Source organism: Acanthopagrus latus, chromosome 5 (assembly GCF_904848185.1).
Source record: "Acanthopagrus latus isolate v.2019 chromosome 5, fAcaLat1.1, whole genome shotgun sequence".
Classification (NCBI taxonomy): Eukaryota; Metazoa; Chordata; class Actinopteri; order Spariformes; family Sparidae; genus Acanthopagrus; species Acanthopagrus latus.
Window position 1 is genome coordinate 10,037,522 of NC_051043.1, and position 22,746 is coordinate 10,060,267.

The following is a 22,746-nucleotide window of genomic DNA, read 5'->3' on the forward strand; positions in this document are numbered from 1 at the left end:
AAGGTCCAATTACAACACAAAGGAAGTGTGTCTGTCATTGGGCAAACCAAACTAGGAAGGTCCACTATTTTCCCTGGTTGTCATCTGCAGGTTACGGCGGAACACTCAGAATAACTATGGAAACTCTACACTGCAAAAGAAAGAGAACCCGCTAGATGAGGCGGGTAAGACGTTGAAGAGGGCGAGTGATAGTAACCGAGGTTTAACAAGAAAGAATAGAGGAGCATTCGCTCTTTGGAGAGCACTGCAGTGTTGTGTCAAAGTGTGTTCCCTTGCCAATACGCGCTTCCTCATACCAGTGGGCCTTGCGATGGTTCAAAACACACATTCTTTCTAATAGATCAGTAAGCTTCAAAACCTGCCTATTACTGCAACCAGGTGTTTTACACTGTCTTTTTATAGTGCTAAGATTTAGGTTTCAAATTAGGTCAAATTAGGATCCTAACATAGGGTTAGGGTTAGGGTTAGGGTTTTTGTCAGGCTGTTGGCAGCAGCCATGTTGTTAATGCTGTCTTTGCGATAGAAATACCAAGGGGAAATGCTAGAGGAGGGAAAATTGAAATGTTGGTCTATTTCCAGTATTATACTGATTTATTATAAAATATAACCAATAATTCTGTTTATGTGTTTTAATGCTGTAAGTGATGCAGATATCACTATGTCTAACTGTACTCATAACACAGCCAGAGCGTCATTTATTGGTGTTTACCTTGATTTCAAATGCCATAGACTTTTTGCAAAACAAAGTTAGCAACTCGATCTTTTCGACACTATAGGGATGAAAAGTAAAAATATCAATTCCAGAAATAGTGGTCTGACAAAACTCATGAGTGCCTTGTTTTCCCTACATGTTCAGTAAACGGAAGACATAATAATCTTGTTAAACTCTGAGTTGGCATTCAATCATCACATGAGATTTCATGCTAAATATAAATTCCAATCACGTTGAACAATCACTAAACACAGCCTCTGTCCTTTCACTGGGTTTGGTGAACACTAACTTTAAGAGCAGAGAGCTTGTGTTAGAGTCCCTAGATTGTTTAAGTCAGATGATTAGCACAAATTATGCATCCATAATTTCTGTAGTTTACCGTACACAAGCGAATGAATCTTTAGTAATTAATAATGTCATAACAGCGACAGACTGTGAGAGTAAAGCATCCTATGACAGTCACCTTAGTCAGGGGTAGACATGCTTGCAGTACCTGCTTCGTATACCAACTGATGCAGACACAAAGTAAAATGTATATATTGTGTCAATAATCACATTACGAGATCAAGCAAAGCAGAAACCAGGAGACTGTTCTGCCTCTTGTCATTGATGTACACTGCCCACTGCCAGACAGCTGATGCAGGTACAGATCTGTCATGTGCGGTGGTGATTCTTTGCTCTCTTCCGTTTGCGGCGGTCCTAATGCATAGGTTTAGCAGTCTTGTGTGAGCCTTTTCAAAATGACAAAGTATATACACTATTTAAGTCCAACTAAAAAATAACAATACAAACGTACATATATAATACATTTGATGAGCCCAGTTTTATTTCGATGTATGCAATGGAAAATAATTAAATCCCCACGTTCTACTCTACGTGTACAGGCATATCTGAGGGCAGCCCTTTACCCAAAATTTTAGCGTGACCTCTACTGCAGTTGAAAACACTTGTAAGCGGAGGTTGGATCCATTGAGTTTTCACGATTTAGCCCATCACTGCAAGGATACGATGGAAATTTGAATGAGAAACCCCTTCATTTTGTGCACAACCATCGCAAAAAGGGCTTATGTGCTCCTCGCCGCTTGATTTCCGACTCGGGGTGCTCAGTGTTGCCGGGGAAGAGTCCGTTTCAGCTGCACTGCATCAACATGGTGAGTGTGACAGTGAGCACCTGAACGGAACGGTTTGTCGAATTTGTCACACTTCATTGAAGGAGCATTGGTTGCTGGTGACAGTTTTCATATGGATGTCTTCCGTGACGTTACTGACCCATTTATTTGTTCTAGCAGTTTGTGGTTGTGAGATCAGTGAGACGTTAGCTTAACTTGCTAGCCATAGCAACTGCTTGTAGCCGGCTAGGCAGTGTAGCTATGTAGCTAGCGTTAGCTAAAAGCCTGTAGCCGGGTGACGTTAACAGCTTATAATGCTTTGTGTTTGAAGTGGCGTTAACCTCGATACTGTGTTTGTGAATCCCGACATTAGCTGGTGTTGTAGGGGGGAGGTTAAAGATAAGTTACATATATCAGAAATGAATCACATTCAGTTAGCATGCCATTCATTCTGCAGCAGGATACCGGTAGGAGAAGTCAAGGTGTGTTTACCCACCTGAGGTTTGACCTCAGGATGCCCTCAGACGAACTGTGGATCTAACAAAGTCTGCCTAAAGTATGTAAACTGTTGGTTATTCTGTAAGCATGCACTGAACATGTGACTTACTGTGGGAAAATACTAGCTGCACTGTATGCACGTTTTACATTTGTGTGCTAGTCGTAGGCATCCATGATGTTTTGTTAAAGTAAATGATACTCCTCAAAAAGTAGAAGAAGGGAGGCAACAGAATAATTTCACCAACACAATCAAGGAGTTTGTCTTCGTTGTATATGTATTATCTACATTTATGTACATTTATTAACCTTTATGTATGTTGATTTGTATTATTCTTCAGATAATCCAAACAGATTTGATAAAACATATGAGTACTATTGTGGAAGCGATTACCAGGCAGGTAATGGCATCCATTCTTGATCTACAGTGTATCGCAGAAAATGACGGATTCAGGGTATCATACATAGTGTATTGATGCATAATGTTTCTCAGTATTTGAAAATATTTCAATATTAACATTCCGCAGTATCAATACACTTGCACCAGCTGCACTTTCTTGCTGTCTCCTCTCTCTGACAGTGAGCTGACACACCGGCCCTGCCTTATATCACTCTTCTGACTTGTCGGAAGTAAATTTACGTAGATAAAACTATTAACTCGTTTTATCTAAGTGAATTTACTTAGATAAAAAGTCTTGTTTTATTCAGCTTTTAAGAAAAATCTAAAGTTGTATGCCATCAGTGTGGTGTCATGTTTTCCACATGGTAGACAATATCAATGTACTTCAAGGTGTAGAAATTTCAGTATTGTCACATCACTACTCTTACTTCAATTTTAGTATTTTGATATACAATTTTGTTCAATATTTCTGTTTGAATGTGTGTTCTTAATTTTCCAGTGGCCAGTAGTTGGACAGAGAGTTACCTACACCAAGACTAGTCAAGATGAATGAAACTGGGGCAGCATCGATCAATAAGGGGTTGCACTCCTTCAGAATTCATGGGCGAAATAGTAGTGAGGTGTTATAGTTCTTATGGATGGTGGTTATCACTGGAGCTCCCACTCCCCACCCCCTACAGATTTCATTTGGTTGTTGTGTGGAGGGGGTCAAGCGGACTGGGCAAGATAAGAGAGTCCATGCTGGCTCAATTTCCCCCGAGCCTGGGATCCTTGCAGGGCCCCCCGCAGAGAGTGGTCACCATCCACCAGACGCAGGCTGTGTGCTTTTGACCTACATAGCCGGACCGTTACTCACATGGAGGAAATGTCTTGAGTCAGAAAGGTTGCATTTGGTCACACGTCACATCTTCAGTGAGTGTGATTGCCAAATTAATGGCACCCACTCTCCCCTCTGTGACTCCAGAGACGTATTGACTTTAGCATTTGGGACTTACCCCTTGCTGGGTGATGCTGGGGATCCCCATGACCAATCCAAAATCTAGGTCTAGTGCCCAGGTCTGGCCTCACCATCTCTCCTTTTAGGTGTCATTCATTTCCATCCTCTACACCTGCTGCAGTCTGACAGAGGTTCAACCTTTATGTTTACTGTTATTATGTGCAGTATTGTTCATTATAATGACTTTATGCTTGTTGTCTAACCTTAAGTTAAACGCAGGATATGAGTTAGCTTGGGTTAGCATGTTCAACTATCTATGCATTTTGACTTTTCATACACATGCAAACCTTGTTTTAGGTCATTGGAAACAGACCTTTTTGAAACCTCATTCCAGGTTGAAGATAGTCCAAAACCTCCTTGTCAGTGTTGCAGTTTAAACAGGCAGAAATGGAGATTTTCAATAATGATACCCACATTTGCCTCCTAATTGGGTTTTATCAGTGTATGTAGCATTGTTTGATTATTACAGATATGTTATGATGCTGTGTTGTATTGAGTTTACACAGCTAAAGAGTGAATGTTGTCTATATTAGTGAGGCACAAATGGACACTGAAATACAGTGACGTAGAAAAGACACAAAAATATGATGTTGACAATGTTTTGATGAAATTCGCACTGACTTGTCAAGGAGAATTCTGTAAAGAGCAGTCTTGTTTGACTGCCTCATCACTTTTGTCCTGTTTTCAGGAAAAAATGGTTTCTGCAAGAGACGTAGGGTATGGTTCATGCAGGCGGCATAGGCCCAGCACTGCCCATTGATTGACCGACCCAGAAGACACCTTTTCAGCATCTGAACGTCAGCAGATTTGTTTCTGTTTTAGGAAAACAGTGACTCCTGCAGTAGTTTTACATTCTATTAAATAAAAACATGTCTCCTGATTGACCAACAATTCTCTAAATTTCCCTAAATTATTCTTTTAGGGTCGCTCTATTGAGGGGAATTTGGTGAGGTCATGGAGACTTGCGTAGCCTAATATTATTCATGTGTTGACAAAACAAACTACACTGGAATCTTGGCAGCATGTTCAGAGGATGAGCTTGTGTGTAGATTCACTGGTACGTTCCCAGGTGCCGGCACAGACACAAGACTGTTGTTGGAAAAGAGATGATATTTTATTGGGGATTAGTTGGCTAATTGCTTCTTTTTGCTCAAATGTGTGTAGGCACAGATATCAATGATTCCTGCTGATTGCCAAGTAGATAGGCCAACCCGCAGACCTTACCCTACAGTGTGGATAAAAGCGCAGCATGATGGGAATGATTTTGGCCTCTTAAGCCTAAGTGAATATTGATCTAAGTGTGCTGGGTTGATATTGAGCTCCTTATGTTGTTAAATCTTGTGGTACCGACCACGGGAGTGCTGGCTGTTCATTCTCCTGGGCACACGGAGGCTGACATTCAGATGAATGCTACTGACAGCATTGGTACATTTTATTTACACCAATAAACTTTAGATAGTTAATAATGAAATTCTTTTTAATTCAACTTGATTCATGCTGATGTGTTGAAAATAGTTTATACAGTAAATACTACTGGTAGGTAAAACAGAAGAAGAATTGCTTTGAATCTTACATGGTCCAGTGTATCATCTTTATTTTGACTGAATATCAAACATATCCCCATATAACATATCATGAAAGAGCAAAGCGGTCTCACACATTAAAAGCACTTATCCTCCTGGGAGGATAAAGCAATTTTGTTTACAAGTGGAACTTAAAGACTGATGGTGTAGCTGAAGGAAAGTTCAGGAGTCATGGTCACCAAAAGTATTATGAGGGCAAAGAATATTCTTGCCACATATCTTGGCAACATATTAGGCGACTGCTAGTGGGGCATACAGGCCCATTATAACCAAGTCTATCACCTCACCTCTGTCAATTAATAGCTAACTCACACATTCTACTGCTCAGGAATTGTCCTCTGAAAGACTAGAGGCAGTGTTAAAGAGCTGTTTATTATAATTGACCTTCATATGCACAGTTTACATTGTTAGATAGTGCATCAGTAAAGCAAAGTCTGACATAACGAGTAATCACAAGCCTCTCGGCACTCCTGATGTTTGTTGGGACAACACTCTGTATGTGGTCCCTTGAAAAATGTGTTGTGTATAAACAAGTTTGTTGGTGTGTAAACGGTATGTAGAAAGAATTGTATTAATCGCACAGGCACTTGAGATTAGGGTGTAATGCCGAGATGTGTGTTCTGAGATTGGTAGTAGAATTTTTGAAATTCTAATTCATTTGAAACACTTTCTAAGGTTAGAAGTTAGAAGATATGCCGCAGCATTTATCTTGTAGTTATCTTGTATGTGTTACTGGTTTATAGCACGTCTAATTACTATTTGACTGTCATTGAAACCCCAATCTTATTTCCACAGGGTGTGATCGGAGTGCAGCTGGTGGTTACCATGGTAATGGCCAGTGTAATTCAGAAAATCATACCTCATTATTCCTTCGCAAGGTGGCTACTCTGCAGTGGCAGGTAATGTAGCATCCCCTACATGCTGTTTCAGATATTTTCTCTGCATGCAACAGGTTCTTTTTAAGAAGTATTCTAACTTGCCTCCTGAGATGTTTTTTTCAAAAAGGGTCCACAACAATGCAGATCGTAATGTTTACTGAGATGAGAGAGTGTTCAAAAGGGTTTAAAGAAATAAATAAATAACAATAAAAAAAGAGTCATTAAATCATACAGCAAAGACCAAAGGGCATCCAAATGTTGTGATGACCCAAGAGGACGGTGCTTAGAAATCAAGTGCCAGCCTCATTTCCTCTAATTAATGCCATATATGTTTTTCAGCAGCTTCATGGAACATGTTGAATAATTGATTCAGTTTCCTTTTTCAGGGCACTGTAGAAACAATTTTCAAAAAGTTTTACCCCAAGCATGAGGCCCAGAGTGTCCCTCCAGAATATTTACTAATTAATTTTCCATAATAAATAAGTGTGCATGGAGGAAAAACAAGCTTGTGCTCCTTCTCTACGCCTCTGCCTCACAGAGTGCTTCTCAGGATACGCTGACTAGAGGGTTTCCAAACAAAGTTAAGGAGGGTGCCTGAAATGTTTGTCTTCTAAAAGGATGCTCTGAAATTATCTCCTGTTTCAATCTCGATCCTTAAGGACAGATAACTTAGCTGTTGTAAAGCTTTTCACATGCTTATTAGATGTCTATCAAAGTCACTGATATAAAGTAAAGCACAGAGAAACATCTGGTGTGTATGCGTGTGTGCTGGGATAAATTTAGGCTTTGACTCCTGCTCAGAGAAGCAAACCTTTATGTCAGTTTTTCTTATAATTTCCTTAAAGAAAGATTTCTAAGGGCTTTTTCTGCTTCAAACAAAATTGCCTTTATGCTTGCACGAACTGGAAGTGAACACAAGTTATTATCAAATATGTCTCTTGTTTTGTTACATAGCACTTAACCTACACTTTCCATGCTGTCGGATAAGCATGATCAATTAATTTATACTGTATTTCTTCATAATAAAATATTACAGTCATTTATGTTGAAGCATCTCCTTTATTGTGTCTTTCTTACTCTTTCCTCCTCTGTCCGTATCTGAGCCTGATTCCACATCCCTCTCCTGCTCTTTGTTCACAGTCTGCGTTGGTATCAGCACCCCACGGAAGATGAGTTGAGGAGCTTAGCTGGGAAACAAAAAGGACAGAAGAGGAAAGACAGGTAGGTAGAAGGGGAGGGCTGGAATGAAGAAGGGTTATTGTCTGGGGGCTGGGGAAGTGCAGCGGCAGAGAGGAGGAACGAAAGGTACCTCTTTCATCAGAGAGGAAAGAAAAGATGAGACGTAGATATTTGAGATGGATGGAGACCACAGGCATGTCAGCAAACAGATGAAGCTGATGTGTTTATGTGGCTCATTTAAGGCCTGTTTGAAGTAAGGAGACAGAAGTCTGTTTTTGTTGTTTCATTCCTTTATGGCTCGTCATCGAGGCTCAGAGCAGCTCGGCTTAGAAGTAGCCCTGTCTAGCAGATGTGAGGAACGTTGGTCCTGTTTTTTGGGACCATCGCTATTTAGGCTATTTTAGGGGATGACAGTTTAAAAGGATTGCATTTTTCTGAAATCAAAGTTTCCCAAACAGCAGTATGTCTTCAAAGTGGTCAGATGCCAAGCTTTGATCCTTGAAGATGATTTTCCTTCAGGAATGTTTTGCAATTCAAAAAAATGGACTGTTAATTTTTAAGGCTGCAGGTGGAAGTGGAACCATATGTTTAACACATGAATTTAGTGCCATTTTCTTTGTACTCTCCTTTTAAATGTGAATTTGAATTGAAGTGACCATAGAAAGTAAATCCTTATTGTTCCTCGTGGTATCCAGCTCCTAACTTAAGGCGGTTTTGTAGCGCAGTTCTTTCTCCGACCCTGTATGAGGCAGGTCAAGGCTTCACCACATGTTCAGTAATCCCTTCAAGAAAAAGATGGACCCACTGTCCTTTTGCTAGCTCGTGCCATGCAGCTCCGTTCTTTTTGTTAACGGTCTGACTCCCGCAGTCGGGGGTGAAGCTGAGCCTCTTTTTTTTCCTGTCAGGTGTCTCGGAGTTGAAATCTGTCCAAGACATGTTTGGCCCTTGAGTCTTACAGTGGTATTGTCCTGTGAATACAGCACACACCGGGCTGAACAAACAAAGGCCAGAACAGTGGAGGCCCATGAGGTCTTCAAGCCCAAAGAACAGATCTGCATTGGCCCGCTGTTAGGGATTTAGCACTGCATATGTATTGCCCCTGTTGAACACGGAAGAGTACAGTAGTACTGGTTGTAATAAAAGTATGAAGACCTCTGCCAACAGTTAAATAAGGGTGTTTGAGCTGCATTGAACGTCACAACAAGGAAGGGTATACCTGTGATGGATTCACTATCACAATGACTGTTTGGGAGGTAGGAAAGCAATTTAAAGTTGAAGTTGAAGAACAGTTCTCCGTTTAAGATCACCATCTGACTTTTTACCAGTATTCACCATAGATATGCTTGAAAATAGTCACACTGCTACGTCTTTTTGTTTGTATGCAAGGCATGATGAGACAACCTTTAAGAGTAAAGTCTGGTAAAACCTTCCACGCTATAAGAATATATATTTGTGATGCTTGGCAATATGGTCATATAATGATACAGCAATATTCTTGGACTATATCACAAGTAAAATCAGTATGTTGAAATCTTGTTAGATGCATTTAATCGAGGAAAAGGACTGGGTGTCAAAATCAGATATCAAAGTATATTTGACCTGATACCTTGATATCAATATTATAACAATATTAAAAGGTAGCATATTAGTAGTATAACAATTGGTATATTAATGAAATATTAACAACAGGAGATTTTTGATAAAAAATCCTCAGTAATTTGAATACAAATGAAGTAGGTAAAGGCAAGTATTTGAACCATACTTTGTTGTGAGTACTGAAAAACGTCAGTTAACCTCAATGCAGCCTTTTTATTATCCACGCTTAAGCCATTAAACAACATCCAAAATTTAAGATGACATACTAATTTTTCATAACAATAATAACTGTATTAATGTAGCATTTTTAAAAAAAAATAGGGTTTTTTTTGGACAGACAAAGCAAAGGCTTTGAAAAATCAAAATTGATATGCAAAATGGCGATGAGAATAAATACAAATAAATGAGGCAATAACACATCAACACACATGTGGAATTAAATTCAGATAAAAAAAAAGATATCACTATATTGTCTCATATCACAATAAGTACTGTACATTTTCAATTTATTGCTCAACTCTACTCTTAAGCATGATGCTTTCTAAAGTGTGTATCTCTGTTTCTATGTCAAACTGTCTAAAATTCTGTTTACTCACATTTTGGAGATTATTTCTGTTACCCTGACCCCAGTTGTTGTTGTTTCCTTGCTCTCTTCTTTGTCCCAGGAAATACAATGGTCACATAGACAACAAGCCGCTAACAGTTCCCAAGGACATAGACCTACAGCTGGAGACGAAATGCATCACAGAAGTGGACACATTAGGTATAAATCTAAGCGGACGAGTGTGTAAACTACAGTTCTGTCTTTTCAATCACTTGTTTAATACACTGTGCCATGTATGTTTGGATTTAATTAAGCTATTTATGCCCGCAGCATTGCACTACTTCCCAGAGTTCCAGTGGCTGGTGGATTTCACCGTGGCAGCAACTGTGGTCTATCTGATTACAGAGCTGTACTACAGTGTGGCTCAGGCCTCGGGAGAGATGAACATCAGTGTGGTCTGGTGCCTGCTGGTACTTGCATTCGTCATGTATCCTTATGTCAGTGTCTTAACACCTTTTTCTTCTTGTCAGACTGACTCACTGCTGTTGATGTAAACTTTCATTTAAATCGAAAAGCATTTGTGCTGTACATTACATTATGTCTGTGGGCTGGTTAGCATCTTTCAGGGTTTTCTATAGTTTCTCCTCTACGCTCAGATATTTCCGTCCTATCCTACATCATATACTGTCGTTGGTTAAATCTCTTCGTCTCTCAGAGACAAAATCATTCCAGCTTGATTGTATGGAAGCTTCAGTGACGTTGTGAGACTATAAAATGACTGCTCAAGCTCCTACTGGCTTGACTTCCAAGCACCTTTATGCTCCACAGCTACCGGTCATTTTGCTACGCTGAATGGCAGTTAAATAATATGCATTATCCTTGCCACCAACTGCAGGGATCAATCTTTCCAGTACTCCTGGTCAGGCCCCAGCTCACCACGGTCAGATGGTGTGTCATTTCCTGCCTACGTCGGAGATTGGAGGCCCAATTTTCACAGCCCAACAGACTGATATGCTTGGGGAAAAGGACAGACTGTGGAACAGATGAAATGGGACTATGAAGAAGAAGATGAGGGAATATGTTGGCTCAATATATGTGTTAATGGGACACTTGATTTCAGTTTTCCTATTTCAGCTCTGATGATATGTTTAAGACTCTTGCCCTGGAGATCAGCTCTGCTGCCTTAACCTTCACTGATAACCCGAGAGCAGCATGCTCTTCAAGTATCTGCATCTTATGGTAACTGGTTTTTCCCCCCTTTTTACTGAAATTTATAAATGGGACTGCATATCCTCACCGTTGGCCAATGTTCACAGGTCAAATAGGGAATATATTAATTGTATAGCCTGCAACATGATCAGTCGAACAAGCTCTATTTCTCTTTGAAGCCTCATGCTGGCTCAAACTTTTTTGGTAAGTGTTTATATTGCTGAAAAGCTATACTGAATAGAGGAAAGGAGAAAATAAAAAAGAGTTAATTGGAGTGAATAGCCTTGTGGAAATCATATATAAAGCTGTGGAAAAATGGACAATTGTGTCTCAGGAAACAGAGTTTTATCTCTTTGGTGACCTAAGTTTGCTTTAGAAAGATGTTCTGTCCATAGCCTTCTGATCAGTTTCCTTTGGAGCAGAGAAAAATACTTTAAAGCATCAATGGCTGGCTTTGTTGCTACACATTCTGTACCTGCACATGCTGGGTTTGTGTAGCAGTAATGGGTGGAAGGCTTACACGGGGCCTGGACGTATGCACAAACTCTGTTTAAAGACGACACACTCCTGTCGTTAACAGCTGTGCGTTACTGTGTTCTAAATGTTTTGTATTGGTTGGTTGCAGAGACATACTTCTGCCTCCCTTCACTGTGTAAAAAGCATTGAGAATACATCTGCCAAGAGGTTTTTTGCTTTGTATGCCTGTGTGCGTCTGCAGATATTTTTCCTTGACTCGCTCCCCACAGTAAAACCCTTTTCTCTCTAACGGCCCACTACTTCAAGCTGGAGGAAGGAGGCGAGCGTTCACTCTGCATTACTTTTGCTTTCTTCTTTTTTGTCAAAGCCATGGCCATTCTCATCGTCACTGAAAACTACCTTGAGTTTGGTCTGGAGACAGGTGAGTGCCCCACATTCACGCTAATGTCCCCGTTAGTCACATCCAAAATTGATTACTTCTGTCAACCGTGACTGAGTCATTGTCAAACATGTCTTCATCTCCAGGTTTTGCAAACTTCTCTGACAGCGCTCTACATTTTCTGCAGCACCAGGGCTTAGAGTCCCAGTAAGAACAAAATCAGTATTCTCATAGTATCATATTTGTTGTCTCTGCCTTCATGAATTCTTTATGACTCGTGAAACTACAATAGTATCTCACTATGCGTTCCCTCTTTCACAGGGGTCCCATATCTAAACTCACCTTCAAGCTGATCCTGGCCCTGCTCTGCTCCCTGATTGGAGCATTTCTTACTTTCCCTGGTCTGCGATTGGCCCAGATGCATCTAGATGCACTCAATCTAACCGAATGCAAATTTACACAGTAAGTCTGCTATAGTAATGGTCTTTACTTCGATGGTCACTTGTGTATTTTTCATTGAATACTTCCTCATGGGATGTCAAAGGTGGAGGGTCATGGCAATCTTAGTTAAAACAAGCCTTCTCAGACTAGTTCCTGGGCAGTAATAATTTGTAGTGCTGTGGCCATTTTTGCCAAAAAATAGACTTCAAGATGTGATATGTAACACTGCTGCGTTAAAATGTCTAATAACTACAACTTCTGAGAGTCCAGAGTAAGGAAGGAAGTCAGCGAAACGCAACTAAACACAACAACAAATTTTAAAAGGTGACCATATCCATGAACGTTTCTGCAGGAGTCGTGGATGAATTTACATCAACATTCAAGACAATAACTCCCAAGATTCCACACTACTTATGTCTTTTGATTTAATTTGTATAGAGCATTTTTGGGGGAAAAACATATAATACAGTACACATACAATATTTTCATTGCATAGGTGGGATATAGTTTTTTTTTTTTTTTTTTTGTGTTTTCTGGGAAAAAAATAATCAATTAAAGAACCTTATATAATTAATCATGAATCATAAGGAATTTTCTGCACAAAGAGTAGATGAATAAATGGTGGTTACCTAAACACCCTATGTTTTTTCAGTTTAGAATCTGTTGTATTTCCACACATCTAATTTTTTGTGTGTGGGATACAATGTGCCTTCAGCAACGGTGACAGGCTTAGGCAACTCAAAATAAATAAGAAAACCAATGTAAGACTGTCTGCCAGAAAATCTAGGCAGCCTGTTCAAGTCATTCATGTGAGGATAGTCATGATTATCTCCATTATCCTGATAATGAAAATGAACCATAATCAACTTATTTTGAGTTTTACATTGCGATCCGTGATAGTGAATTGTTCCTCATGATAATGGAAAAAGCTGTTGGATAGGCTTTAATTAATACATAATGTGGTCAGATTGGTCACAAACACAGTGCTCAAGAGGTACCAAGAAGCCAAATATAGTGCAGTTGCACTTGTCTCCTTCTATTTCTGAGTCTGTCAGATACAAGAGAGAGCACCCTGCGAGTAAGTTGAAGACTTCCACAGTTGGGGTGGATTTCTATTTCAGAACTCACTGGGTGGCATGTCTACGACCATGATAGGGGGTGTAGAGCAGGGTGCAAGTCGCATCCAGATAATCCACTTTGGCACAGCAGACTCTCCAAAATGGCCTCCTCTTCCATTCCCCTTCTTAACTGTCATGAGCTTACATCCTCAGACCCTGTCACTAGCAGGGATTATCTCCGAGCCCTTCCAAATCTGAGCCTTGGTTATCTTCTCACCCCTCTCTGGGAAAGTTGCACTGATCGCATGGACCACTTACTGAGCTGGGGTTTTTTTGTCATACATCGGAGTCATTGATGAGTCTTGAATAGATTGTTTGATCGGTTAAGTTTAACAACACGTTCTTCCTCACCTCCCCTTTTTCTATAGGACTCTGCTTTATATCAACTTCCTCTCCCCTCTTATCATGGTTCTGCTGTGGGTGAAGCCCATTACAAAGGACTATCTAATGAACCCCACTCTGGATAAGGAGAGTGTGCCTTTGTAAGTAAAATAAATTAATTATCCTTTATTCTGCTCTGCACTGTTGTCCAATTTACTCCTTTTACACTTTTATATTATTTGTGGATTGTGCGTCTGTAATTTATTCTTATATTGTAATTTATGAGCATTCGCTTATCGTTCACTTAAAAGTTTTATCTTTTCTTAAATAACTTGCATGTAGAGCCATGGTCCAAAGATGTTTAACCTTTTTTATTGTTGAGTTAAATGTAGGAGAAGCAACTGTTTATGTTTCAGTGACTTTTACATTCGCAAGTACATTCTTTACTAATAGTAATGAAAACTGAGCATGGACAATGAGTTGTAAAATGCTTCGTAGTTCATGTATGAGCTTGAAAAAAAGAGAGTGCTAAAGGTCTATGTGCCCACCATTTTTTGATTGATCTGCACTTGGTAGGCAGGCCGGTTAGACTCCCTCGATATCGAGCGAGCTACAGTTCAAACAAGAGCGAGAGTGACAATGATGCAGAGCTCTGAAAATACAAGTAACTGGCTTTTGTCCTGGAAAATGATTGTAAACAACGCAACAGCAGTTATGAAGATGAAATTTACAACCATTCAGTGAGATAAGGAATGTAATCATCTCGTAGATGAAGTGACGTCTACTTGAGATGAAATTCGACTGTAAACAGGGACAGCTCTTTATTGTCTCTATAGATGCAGCGTCTCGTTAGCTCCATCAAAGATAATATCTTTCATTTGTTTCAAGTTTGAACTCTGTCGTGTGTCAGACTCTCCTGATGCTGACAGTGACTGTGATGCCATCAAGGTCAAACATGACTGAGCCCGATTTCATGTTACAGTACACCCTTTTCACCTTTTAATCTCTCAATTTCACCCTCTTGTACTTTCTCTTCTGGGTAGTTTATGACTTTTTTTTGCTTTCCTGCCTGTCTCATTGTCTCTGCCTACCATCCGCACGATGGAGCGGATACATGATGTTGAGTTTGCAGGCCAGAAAAGGCTGTCATCGCTCCATCATGTCCCCTCTCTTACACACTCCCATCTGTCTTTCTATTTATGTCAGGATGACTGAGCAGACGTATGATACGTTGCGGTTATGGACCATCATACTGATGTGTATACTCCGGCTCGCTATGATGAGGCATCATTTGCAGGCCTACCTCAACCTGGCCCAGAAGGGTGTGGAACAGATGAAGAGAGAGGCAGGACGGATAAGTACTGTTGACCTGCAGAAGATGGTAAATATTATTGAAGATAATCCTTATTCCCCTCCTCTGCAATTCCACATGGATTTATACATACAAAATAAAATCATTATCTTGTTAAACACATGCTGAACTGTTGAAGGGATTAAAAGGCAGAGCAGTGGTAAAATCAGTCAGTCATAGTTTATAGTATCTATCTGACAGGGACTATGGGTGGAAAATGGCAGTTCTCCTGGTTTTATATAAGATTAATGTTAAGATAAAATAAAAGGTGAGACATGAAACTAAGATGGAACTGCCTTGCTGGATCACGGAGTAAATCAGTTTCCCTTTATTGAATGCAAATATAGACACAACAAGTTGACAGGCACTCAGTAGAGCGCATACCTCCGCCAAGCCTAATCTGATATCAAAGAAAAAAATTAAAGGAACAGTTCACCTCAAAAAAGAAAGTTCAGTCATAATCTACTCTTCCCAATTCCAATGGAAAATCTGTGAAGTTTCCAGGACAAAACAGCATTGCAACATAATAACAAAAAAAACACAACATTGTTCCACAGCTTGTCTGGCATACTCGGAAACTTGGATTACGCCGGACAAGCAGTATGGAGTGAGTTATGTTTTTTATTTTGTTTTTCTTTTCTGTTGTAAAACAAGTCCCTATCTACTTCAGCTGTTAAGTTTCAGAAATGTTTTGTGGACTACAAAACTTAACCTGACTTTTCATCAGTGGGAGATTAATTCCATATGAGCTCTGGATATTTACTTGAATCTATATCCAATTGTAATCACTTATAGATATCTTCCACCTAAATACACCCGATCCATGCATGAGTTTTGTGTAATCCTGCTCACAAACCAACCAACCAGTCAGCAAATGAGCACAAGCAAAAACATAACCTCCTTGGCAGAGGCGTGGTCTGGACTTTTTGAATTAAAGAACAGAGCACAAAACTCAGTTAGCTGCATACAGGAAATGCATTATGCAGGAGGCATGCAGCCCACCTGTGGTGCACTTGGAAATTGGATACATTATCAGTGAGTGTGTTTACGACTGGCATCACTTGTGGCCAAACACATCAGCTCCTATCACCCTGCCTGTAAAAGCTGTCCCCAACAGGAAGTACGGACAGTTTGGTCTACTGCTATGTTACAACTTGTATTCTTCGGGATGCAAAAGTCAAAACATCAGCTCAAATGATAGAATATATGGTGCTGCAAATACAGGTATGCTGTCAGGAGTGTCTATTGTTAGGTGAATTTTATTTTTAGACTTCATGGTTGAATGAACTCACCTATCTAACGACCGTCAGCAGTAAAAATGCCATTTGTTTGATTAGATAAAACTGAAACTGTAACTAGCCACAGGCTATGTTAAATAACGTGTGAAGAGATTGTTTGAGAGAAATAAAAATCAAATGAGAGATTTCATCGTTAAACCTTCAAATCCTGCAAATGTCTTGTCAAACCGTTTGTGTGAAAGCCCATCGTAATGCAGTTCTTCTTCCGTTTTCACCCAGGTTGCACGTGTTTTTTACTACTTGTGTGTAATAGCTCTACAGTATGTGGCACCATTGGTGATGCTGCTGCATACAACTTTGCTGCTAAAAACCTTAGGTAAGTCATGCACCACTAAATGAATTCAATTTAGAATATTTCATTGCCATCGAGTTCAAAGCATTTTAGTCTTTTGCCTGCTTTATTACAGGTGGACACTCGTGGTGGGTCTATCCTGAAGAAGACCTGCCGTGCACCCATGATATGAACTCTGTGATGGGCGCGGCACCAATAGCGGCCCCAACACCAGCTTCAGTGGCAGAAACAGGAGCGCGGGCGTCGGTAGCCCAGCTGTCAATGGCTCTGGGGAGCCTGCGGACTGTCTTCAGCCCCTTGCTTTTCCGGGGTCTCTTCTCTTTCTTTGCTTGGTGGATTGCTGCCTGCCTCTTCTCCACCTCCCTCTTTGGCCTCTTCTACCATCAGTATCTCATGGCGGCATAGCATCACCAGCCATTAAGAGGCAGCGAGGCGCCCACAGGGTTACTGTGTGTTCAGCGTGATCAGAAAGAACTGGTTGGTGGCAACAGAAGCCTATTGATGACTCTGCTCCATGGCACCTCCTTTCCCTCCTCCCTCCTTCCTTCTTCCAACCACCTCACAATGACTGAGCATATCATCAGAGCTCCTGGTTCAACATGTGCTTCCTCCACAGATGACTCTGTGAACTCTTGTCATTGTTTTTACTACACTCCCTTTTTATTTGGAGAGCAAGATTTATAAAAACCCTAATAATAGATAGACTAAAGTATGAGTTTCAAGAATATTATTCAGTGTCAGTGGTGTATTTGCATAGTGGTGGGAAACTGGCCCAGTTTGCTGTATGAAATAACTATGAGGAAAAATACTGTAGTTGAGAGTAGTTGATTGAAATTAATTCAACTTTTCCAAAATTGGCCACATGCAGTGTATTAGTTTCTTTGGATTCATGATGTTTTTTACTTAAAAAAGGTCTAAATGCAGCCTCTCAGAGGCCAATCACACCAAGACGCGTATCCAGCAAAACTATTGGTTTACCATGGTACGGTCTGTTATTCTAGTGATTTTTTTTTTTTAAGAGTTCTTAACTTTCCAGTTCAAAATTGCACTGCTTTTCCCATTTTTTTCCCTTTTGAAGGGTCGACTGCGCAGCCTAGATCCAAAGACGTACCACCCTGTGTTGTCCAAAAGGATGTTTTCCCAAGACGTTCTTCAGAGCGACTTCACCTGTAGTGATGAGTCTCTGTAATCTGTAACCTACAGCTTCATATATGTCAGGAGTCAGATTTCAGACTATTGTCCTCGCCTCCTTTTTCAAAACTCATAGATCAGTCCAGGAAAAACTGCATACATTCGTATGTGCAGGGACTTCACGTGAAGTCCTGCCGGATGCCTACAAAGGTACGGTGTGTTTATATTCCAGTCATATCACAGCACATGATACTGCTAATTTCCCATAGTGATATGAGGTGAGAGGTTATATTTAGATCGCAGAATGTCATTGAATCTGAAGATATTCATGGAGGCTTCAAATGAGAGTAAAGTCACCATGTATTTTTTCCTTTTCTTAGTTTTTGAGGGAGCCGACAACTGCCATACATGTGCCCCATTTTTGTCTATTGATCAAAACTTTAAAGTGAGTTCAAGCCACTTAGCTTATATAACTCAAATGTCAAAATTCCATTGCCCCAGACCACAAAGTGGGAGAGAGAGTCTTAAATGTTTGAAGGAAGGACCAATGCATCTCTGTTCGAAAGAGGAGGAGGGAGGAGCAGCCTGTGGATGTTCCCAGAATGGCTGGTTGGGTGGAGCTGTCATGCAAGCTTACCAGGGTTAAGAGAGTGGACAAATGAAGAAGAATCGTACCTGCAGAGGAGGAAGAGGAGATGTTTAAACTCATGAAGAGACATCTCATTGACTTGAAGCTGATGTATTTAAATGTGTCTAATTGAACCTGCTGTCGAAGGACAAGCTTAGGTTTTAACTGAAAGGCGTTCCAACAGATTTGTGATGTTTCATTTGCATTGTGACCTCCCTGGTTTTATCTGAGCCATTTTAGAAGCTATGAGAGAATTTTAAAGCTCTTTTTGAGCAGCAGCAATGGTTTTAAAGGGAGGACGACACCTAGGGCTCTGTCAAGGTGTGTGCTGATGTCCATGTGTCTGTCTGCATGTGTAGGAATCTCTGCTGTAGGTCAGCTGTAATCTGAAAGGGCATTGTGATGAAGAGGAGATGATGTCAGCTACTGTTGATAAGCTACAGCCTTCGTGTTCTGCTTTCCCTTTTTTTTTAACTTCTGCTCATCCAGCGCTTTTAATTTTATCTGAGAACAATCTGTTTGTTTTTATTCTTTTTCTAATGGATCAAATTGTGAATTTGTAAAAGTTCAGATTTTTTTTTTTTTTTTAAATGGTGCCAAGTCATTCTGTCCCCTCGTCCCAATGTCTGTAGATCTGGTGTCTGCAAGTGTTTGAAACTACGTCTGGACTACAACTCTGCGGCCTTCTGTCTTCTGTAGATCCATCCTGATAAAGAGAGGAATCACAAGCTCTGGTTCACAGTATTTACAGTGTCTTTGCACACTGTAATGCTTTAGTGGGTAAATGTACGCACAAACATTGTGCTCGCGAAGCACTCGCCCAATATGATTGTCCGGTGTGTTCAGGAATGTAAGGTCCGTGATGCCAGATTCATTACAGATCACACAATCTGGTGGTTTCATTTTGTCAGTAGAGCTGTAATCTATGTGTTCCAGTTCCAGTTCATGAACTTTGAACAGAAAAAAAAAAAAAACTTTTTACAAAGTCAAGCAGCACCATATCACATTTTTAAACTCCTAAAGTGGAAAGTCTTAGTTTTAGTTTGGTTTGTTTTTAAAATGACGGGGAATATGCACATAATGAATGTATCAATCCTGCCTAATTTCTAGATTTGTTTTCATGAACATGATTTGTATGGTGAGTTGATTTAACACCCCTAACCCCACCCACCCCCTCCACCCCAAACTCATTACTTGTACTACCATCTGTTAAATCTATCTTTTCAAACAAGCTCTAATTTGTCCTAATGACTGTTTTTTTTTTTGTTTGTTTGTTTTTTTTACTGATTGATTTTTTTCTTTGTTTTTGTATTTATTACACATGTCGAGGCCTGTAAACATTTCTAATTTTAACAGCAAACACTTTATTTTGTTATGTGGAGTGCATGGTGGCTTAAGTCAGGTTTGAAAAATGTGTTTGACAAATCAGTTACAGTTAAACTTTTTTGTTTTTTATAATTATTATTTCCTTTTATGGTATGGTCCGTTATAAAGTAGCTGGGATACTCAGAACTCAGTGGTCCGATGAGGCGTTGGTTCTTCTGTTTGTTACCACTCGAAGTGTTTATTATTCATTGTTCGGTTCACGAAGTAAATTAAACACATTGTTGTTCTTTCATGTATTTGCTTCTGTTGGTTTTGTAAGCGGAAGTAAATACATGAAATATTGATTTTTGTCTTAAATAAATTATGTTCTTTACTATGTCCTTTTTGTTTATTTCATCACTTATGCTCCAGTAGTTTTATGATCGTCCTCAGCAGTGGGCCAACAGGGACACAGGGGTTCACTTATGAAGCTTTAGATGTTTTTGGATCTCACTGGTAATTTCAAGGTGAGCATCTAAGCATTTGAGGGTTTTTTTCTCGGCTCCTGTAGAAGCAGAAATATCAGATGGATGTATGGGTCGCAGTCATTAAGTGCTAAAGGGAGAAGGGAGTTTAGATATTTAATGTATCTATATTCACTTTGAGTTTGATAGCTCAATTAAATTACCAAAGTGAAAGCAAGTCAGTATTCCTACTGAAGCTTGAAGGCACAAAAGACCAACTAACAGCCTCAGAACTGATGCCTCACCAAAGACTGAGTGAAGTGAAAATCATCTCAGTCTGTCGTTCCTTGTTCAGTCTCATTCTCTCTTTTCCACCAAATCAGGCCAACAGAAGTCAACGTCCCTGAGATGGGGTTGATGACGATGAGCATGTTTCTGTTGGATCAGAGAGTAAAAAACTTAAATAACTTGAAAATAAAATGGTTACACTTCATGTATCCTTATGTAGCCTTAACCGCGGAGCAGTTTCCTTCAGTGGCACGGCCTTGTCATGAAATTTACGCATGATGATTGTTTTTCTTCCTCAAATTCACATGTAGGATCTTGAGTTGCGAAAGGTTTCACAGAGGTGTTCGCCGTTTAAAGCTGTAGTGTTCAATCCTGCAACTGGGCAGTGAAAGCAGATAAGACCCTCTTTCCAAAACAATGCTTTGTACTTAAAGCTTTTCTGCTCATTTTCATTGGTTCCTTTTTGGTTTCCCAAGGTCACGGAAACCATTCATAATTCCACCCTTTTTGTTAGCCTTGATAGTATTTGATTGGTGCTCAATAATACTGTAATTGTGTTTCAGGATCACTCTAATCATGAAATGTGTCCTTGCACAAACTTTCATTGATTTAAGCAGACACTGACCATCAATTTGCTTTTCTTAGTTTGGCTTCTCTATTCTTGTGGGAAAGGTTAGTGGAGTAGATGAAGGGATGAAATGACAAACGTTCCCAAACTCCTCTTAATGCACATCATTCTCTGGGAATAACATCGGGCCAGTTAATACAGGCTTTGAGTGCCATTGTCCACATGAGCGGGAAAACTGGGCCAATGCATTCATTCATAGGTAGACAGATCAATAAGACAGCTTCCAAAACAAACCAGTGAAGAGGTTCCTTTATTCCTCTTGAGTGGGGCCTATTCACCGGAGTCCTTCTCTCCGTAGAGCGGCGTGGAGCTCCGCTTCGGGAAGACCCCCACCCCTTGGTCCCAAACACAGCCAGGAGAACTAAGAAACTTCTAGAGGGGTGACTCGATAATAGTGGGCTTTCTGTCTGACACAGAATGGTGATCCCACCCTCATGTTGATTGTGAAAGGCAGCAGCTATACTTCATGAATGACCTGACCTTGTATCTTGAAGGCCTAAAGGAGAACACTCTACATTGATTGAACTCCTCTGACCTGTTTTTTTTTTTTTTTTTGAGCAATTTTTTTTGTACTTTCTTTACGACGATACATCTGAATTATGACAAAGATAACAAAACCAGAGACGGCCCCCCACTGAATTGAGTGCCAATTACAGATTGGCCGACTGAGATCAGCACGTAGCAATCACCTCAGATGTAATACATGCAATTACCACCTTTTCATTACCATGACAACAGCTGAGAAGGTAGCACAAAACATTTAAAATTGTGTTTTTTAATCTGCAGCGAGCCGACTGGCATCATTTAACCAATGTTCAAAATGTTCAGTGAATTCCACAAAACAGCGTAAGAATTTTACCACATCATTCAAAAGTGTAATCAAATTTTTATTTATAATTGTGATAAAAGTGCAATTAGTTTGCAGGTAGGAAATACAGGAACAAGTCGCAGTGTATTCAAGCTGCCTTCACGAAGCTGCAGGGCAAAGCTCAGGGAAAACATCATGAAATATGTTATTTTTAAATAATGAAAATGCAAAGTTTTTACATTGTTTGAATCACATTAGACAAATATACAGGGTCAAGTGTATCATCCAGTGCAATATGACGCATAGAGAGCCCAAGATACACGGGCAACACTAAAGATGATGTAGCATTCCGGAGAATTTTTTTTTTTTTTACACATTTTCTGACCCATACATCATTCACAATACCCGCGTATGGGAAATATTGTTCATCCATAAAGCTGTCTGCGTGTTATGACCTAATTGAGTTAAATGTGAACCAGTTATCAGTGCAAAGCAGGGAAAAATGAGCGAGGAGAAAAAAAAAAAAAAGATTCTCGCCAAGCAAAGTACATTTAAATCTCGTCATGGTTAAAATTTGAGGTCCACTGCCTCGTTGCTGGAAAATATGAAATGGCTGACTGCCCTCGTGGTGATCACCGCTGCTCTTACATTAATTCATCTCCAGATGAACATTGTTCCTTTGGGGTTTCCATGCTTCATTGTTGCGGGGGCCTTTAATCAGCAGCCTCCTGATAGACACTAAACACACTGTATAGCTCCTTCAGATGTCTGTGTGTGTGTGTGTGTGTGTGTGTGTGTATCCATGTATTTAGCGCTTAAATGAATTGCTTCTCTTTGTCGCTTAATGTAAACCAACAGTGACATTTCCCCCCTTTTTTAAAAAAAATCTAATATGGATTATATTTAGTGTTATTATTCCTAATACATCCTGGCATCGTTTTTCATTATTATCGAGGATTAAACTGAAATGTATTGTGATAAGAGTGCAGCTTATCATTTTCTCACAAGGTGCAGGCAGAAACACTAGTCTGCATATTAACAGTTTTAGAACAGCCTTTTTTCCCCCCTTTTTTTTTACACCACCGGATATATTACTATCAATTATCTCATACTGT

The 22,746-nt window shown here is 40.0% G+C and overlaps 1 protein-coding gene across 2 annotated transcripts; it reads left to right on the plus strand.

The window, feature by feature from the left end:
* The first annotated feature begins 1,639 nt into the window (after positions 1–1,639).
* tmem161b (transmembrane protein 161B) lies at positions 1,640–19,840 on the plus strand. 2 transcript variants are annotated; one of them, XM_037098901.1, is made up of 12 exons: positions 1,640–1,863; positions 6,092–6,195; positions 7,315–7,395; positions 9,615–9,712; positions 9,824–9,980; positions 11,449–11,600; positions 11,705–11,765; positions 11,880–12,020; positions 13,486–13,599; positions 14,645–14,819; positions 16,307–16,403; positions 16,495–19,840. In XM_037098901.1, the coding sequence occupies exons 1-12, from the start codon at positions 1,861–1,863 to the stop codon at positions 16,782–16,784; spliced, it is 1,473 nt and encodes a 490-aa protein (XP_036954796.1). In that variant the 5' UTR covers positions 1,640–1,860; the 3' UTR covers positions 16,785–19,840. The 2 variants fall into 2 exon arrangements, with proteins under 2 accessions (XP_036954796.1, XP_036954798.1); XM_037098903.1 differs by lacking the exon at positions 1,640–1,863 and adding an exon at positions 2,254–2,377.
* Positions 19,841–22,746: the final 2,906 nt, after the last annotated feature.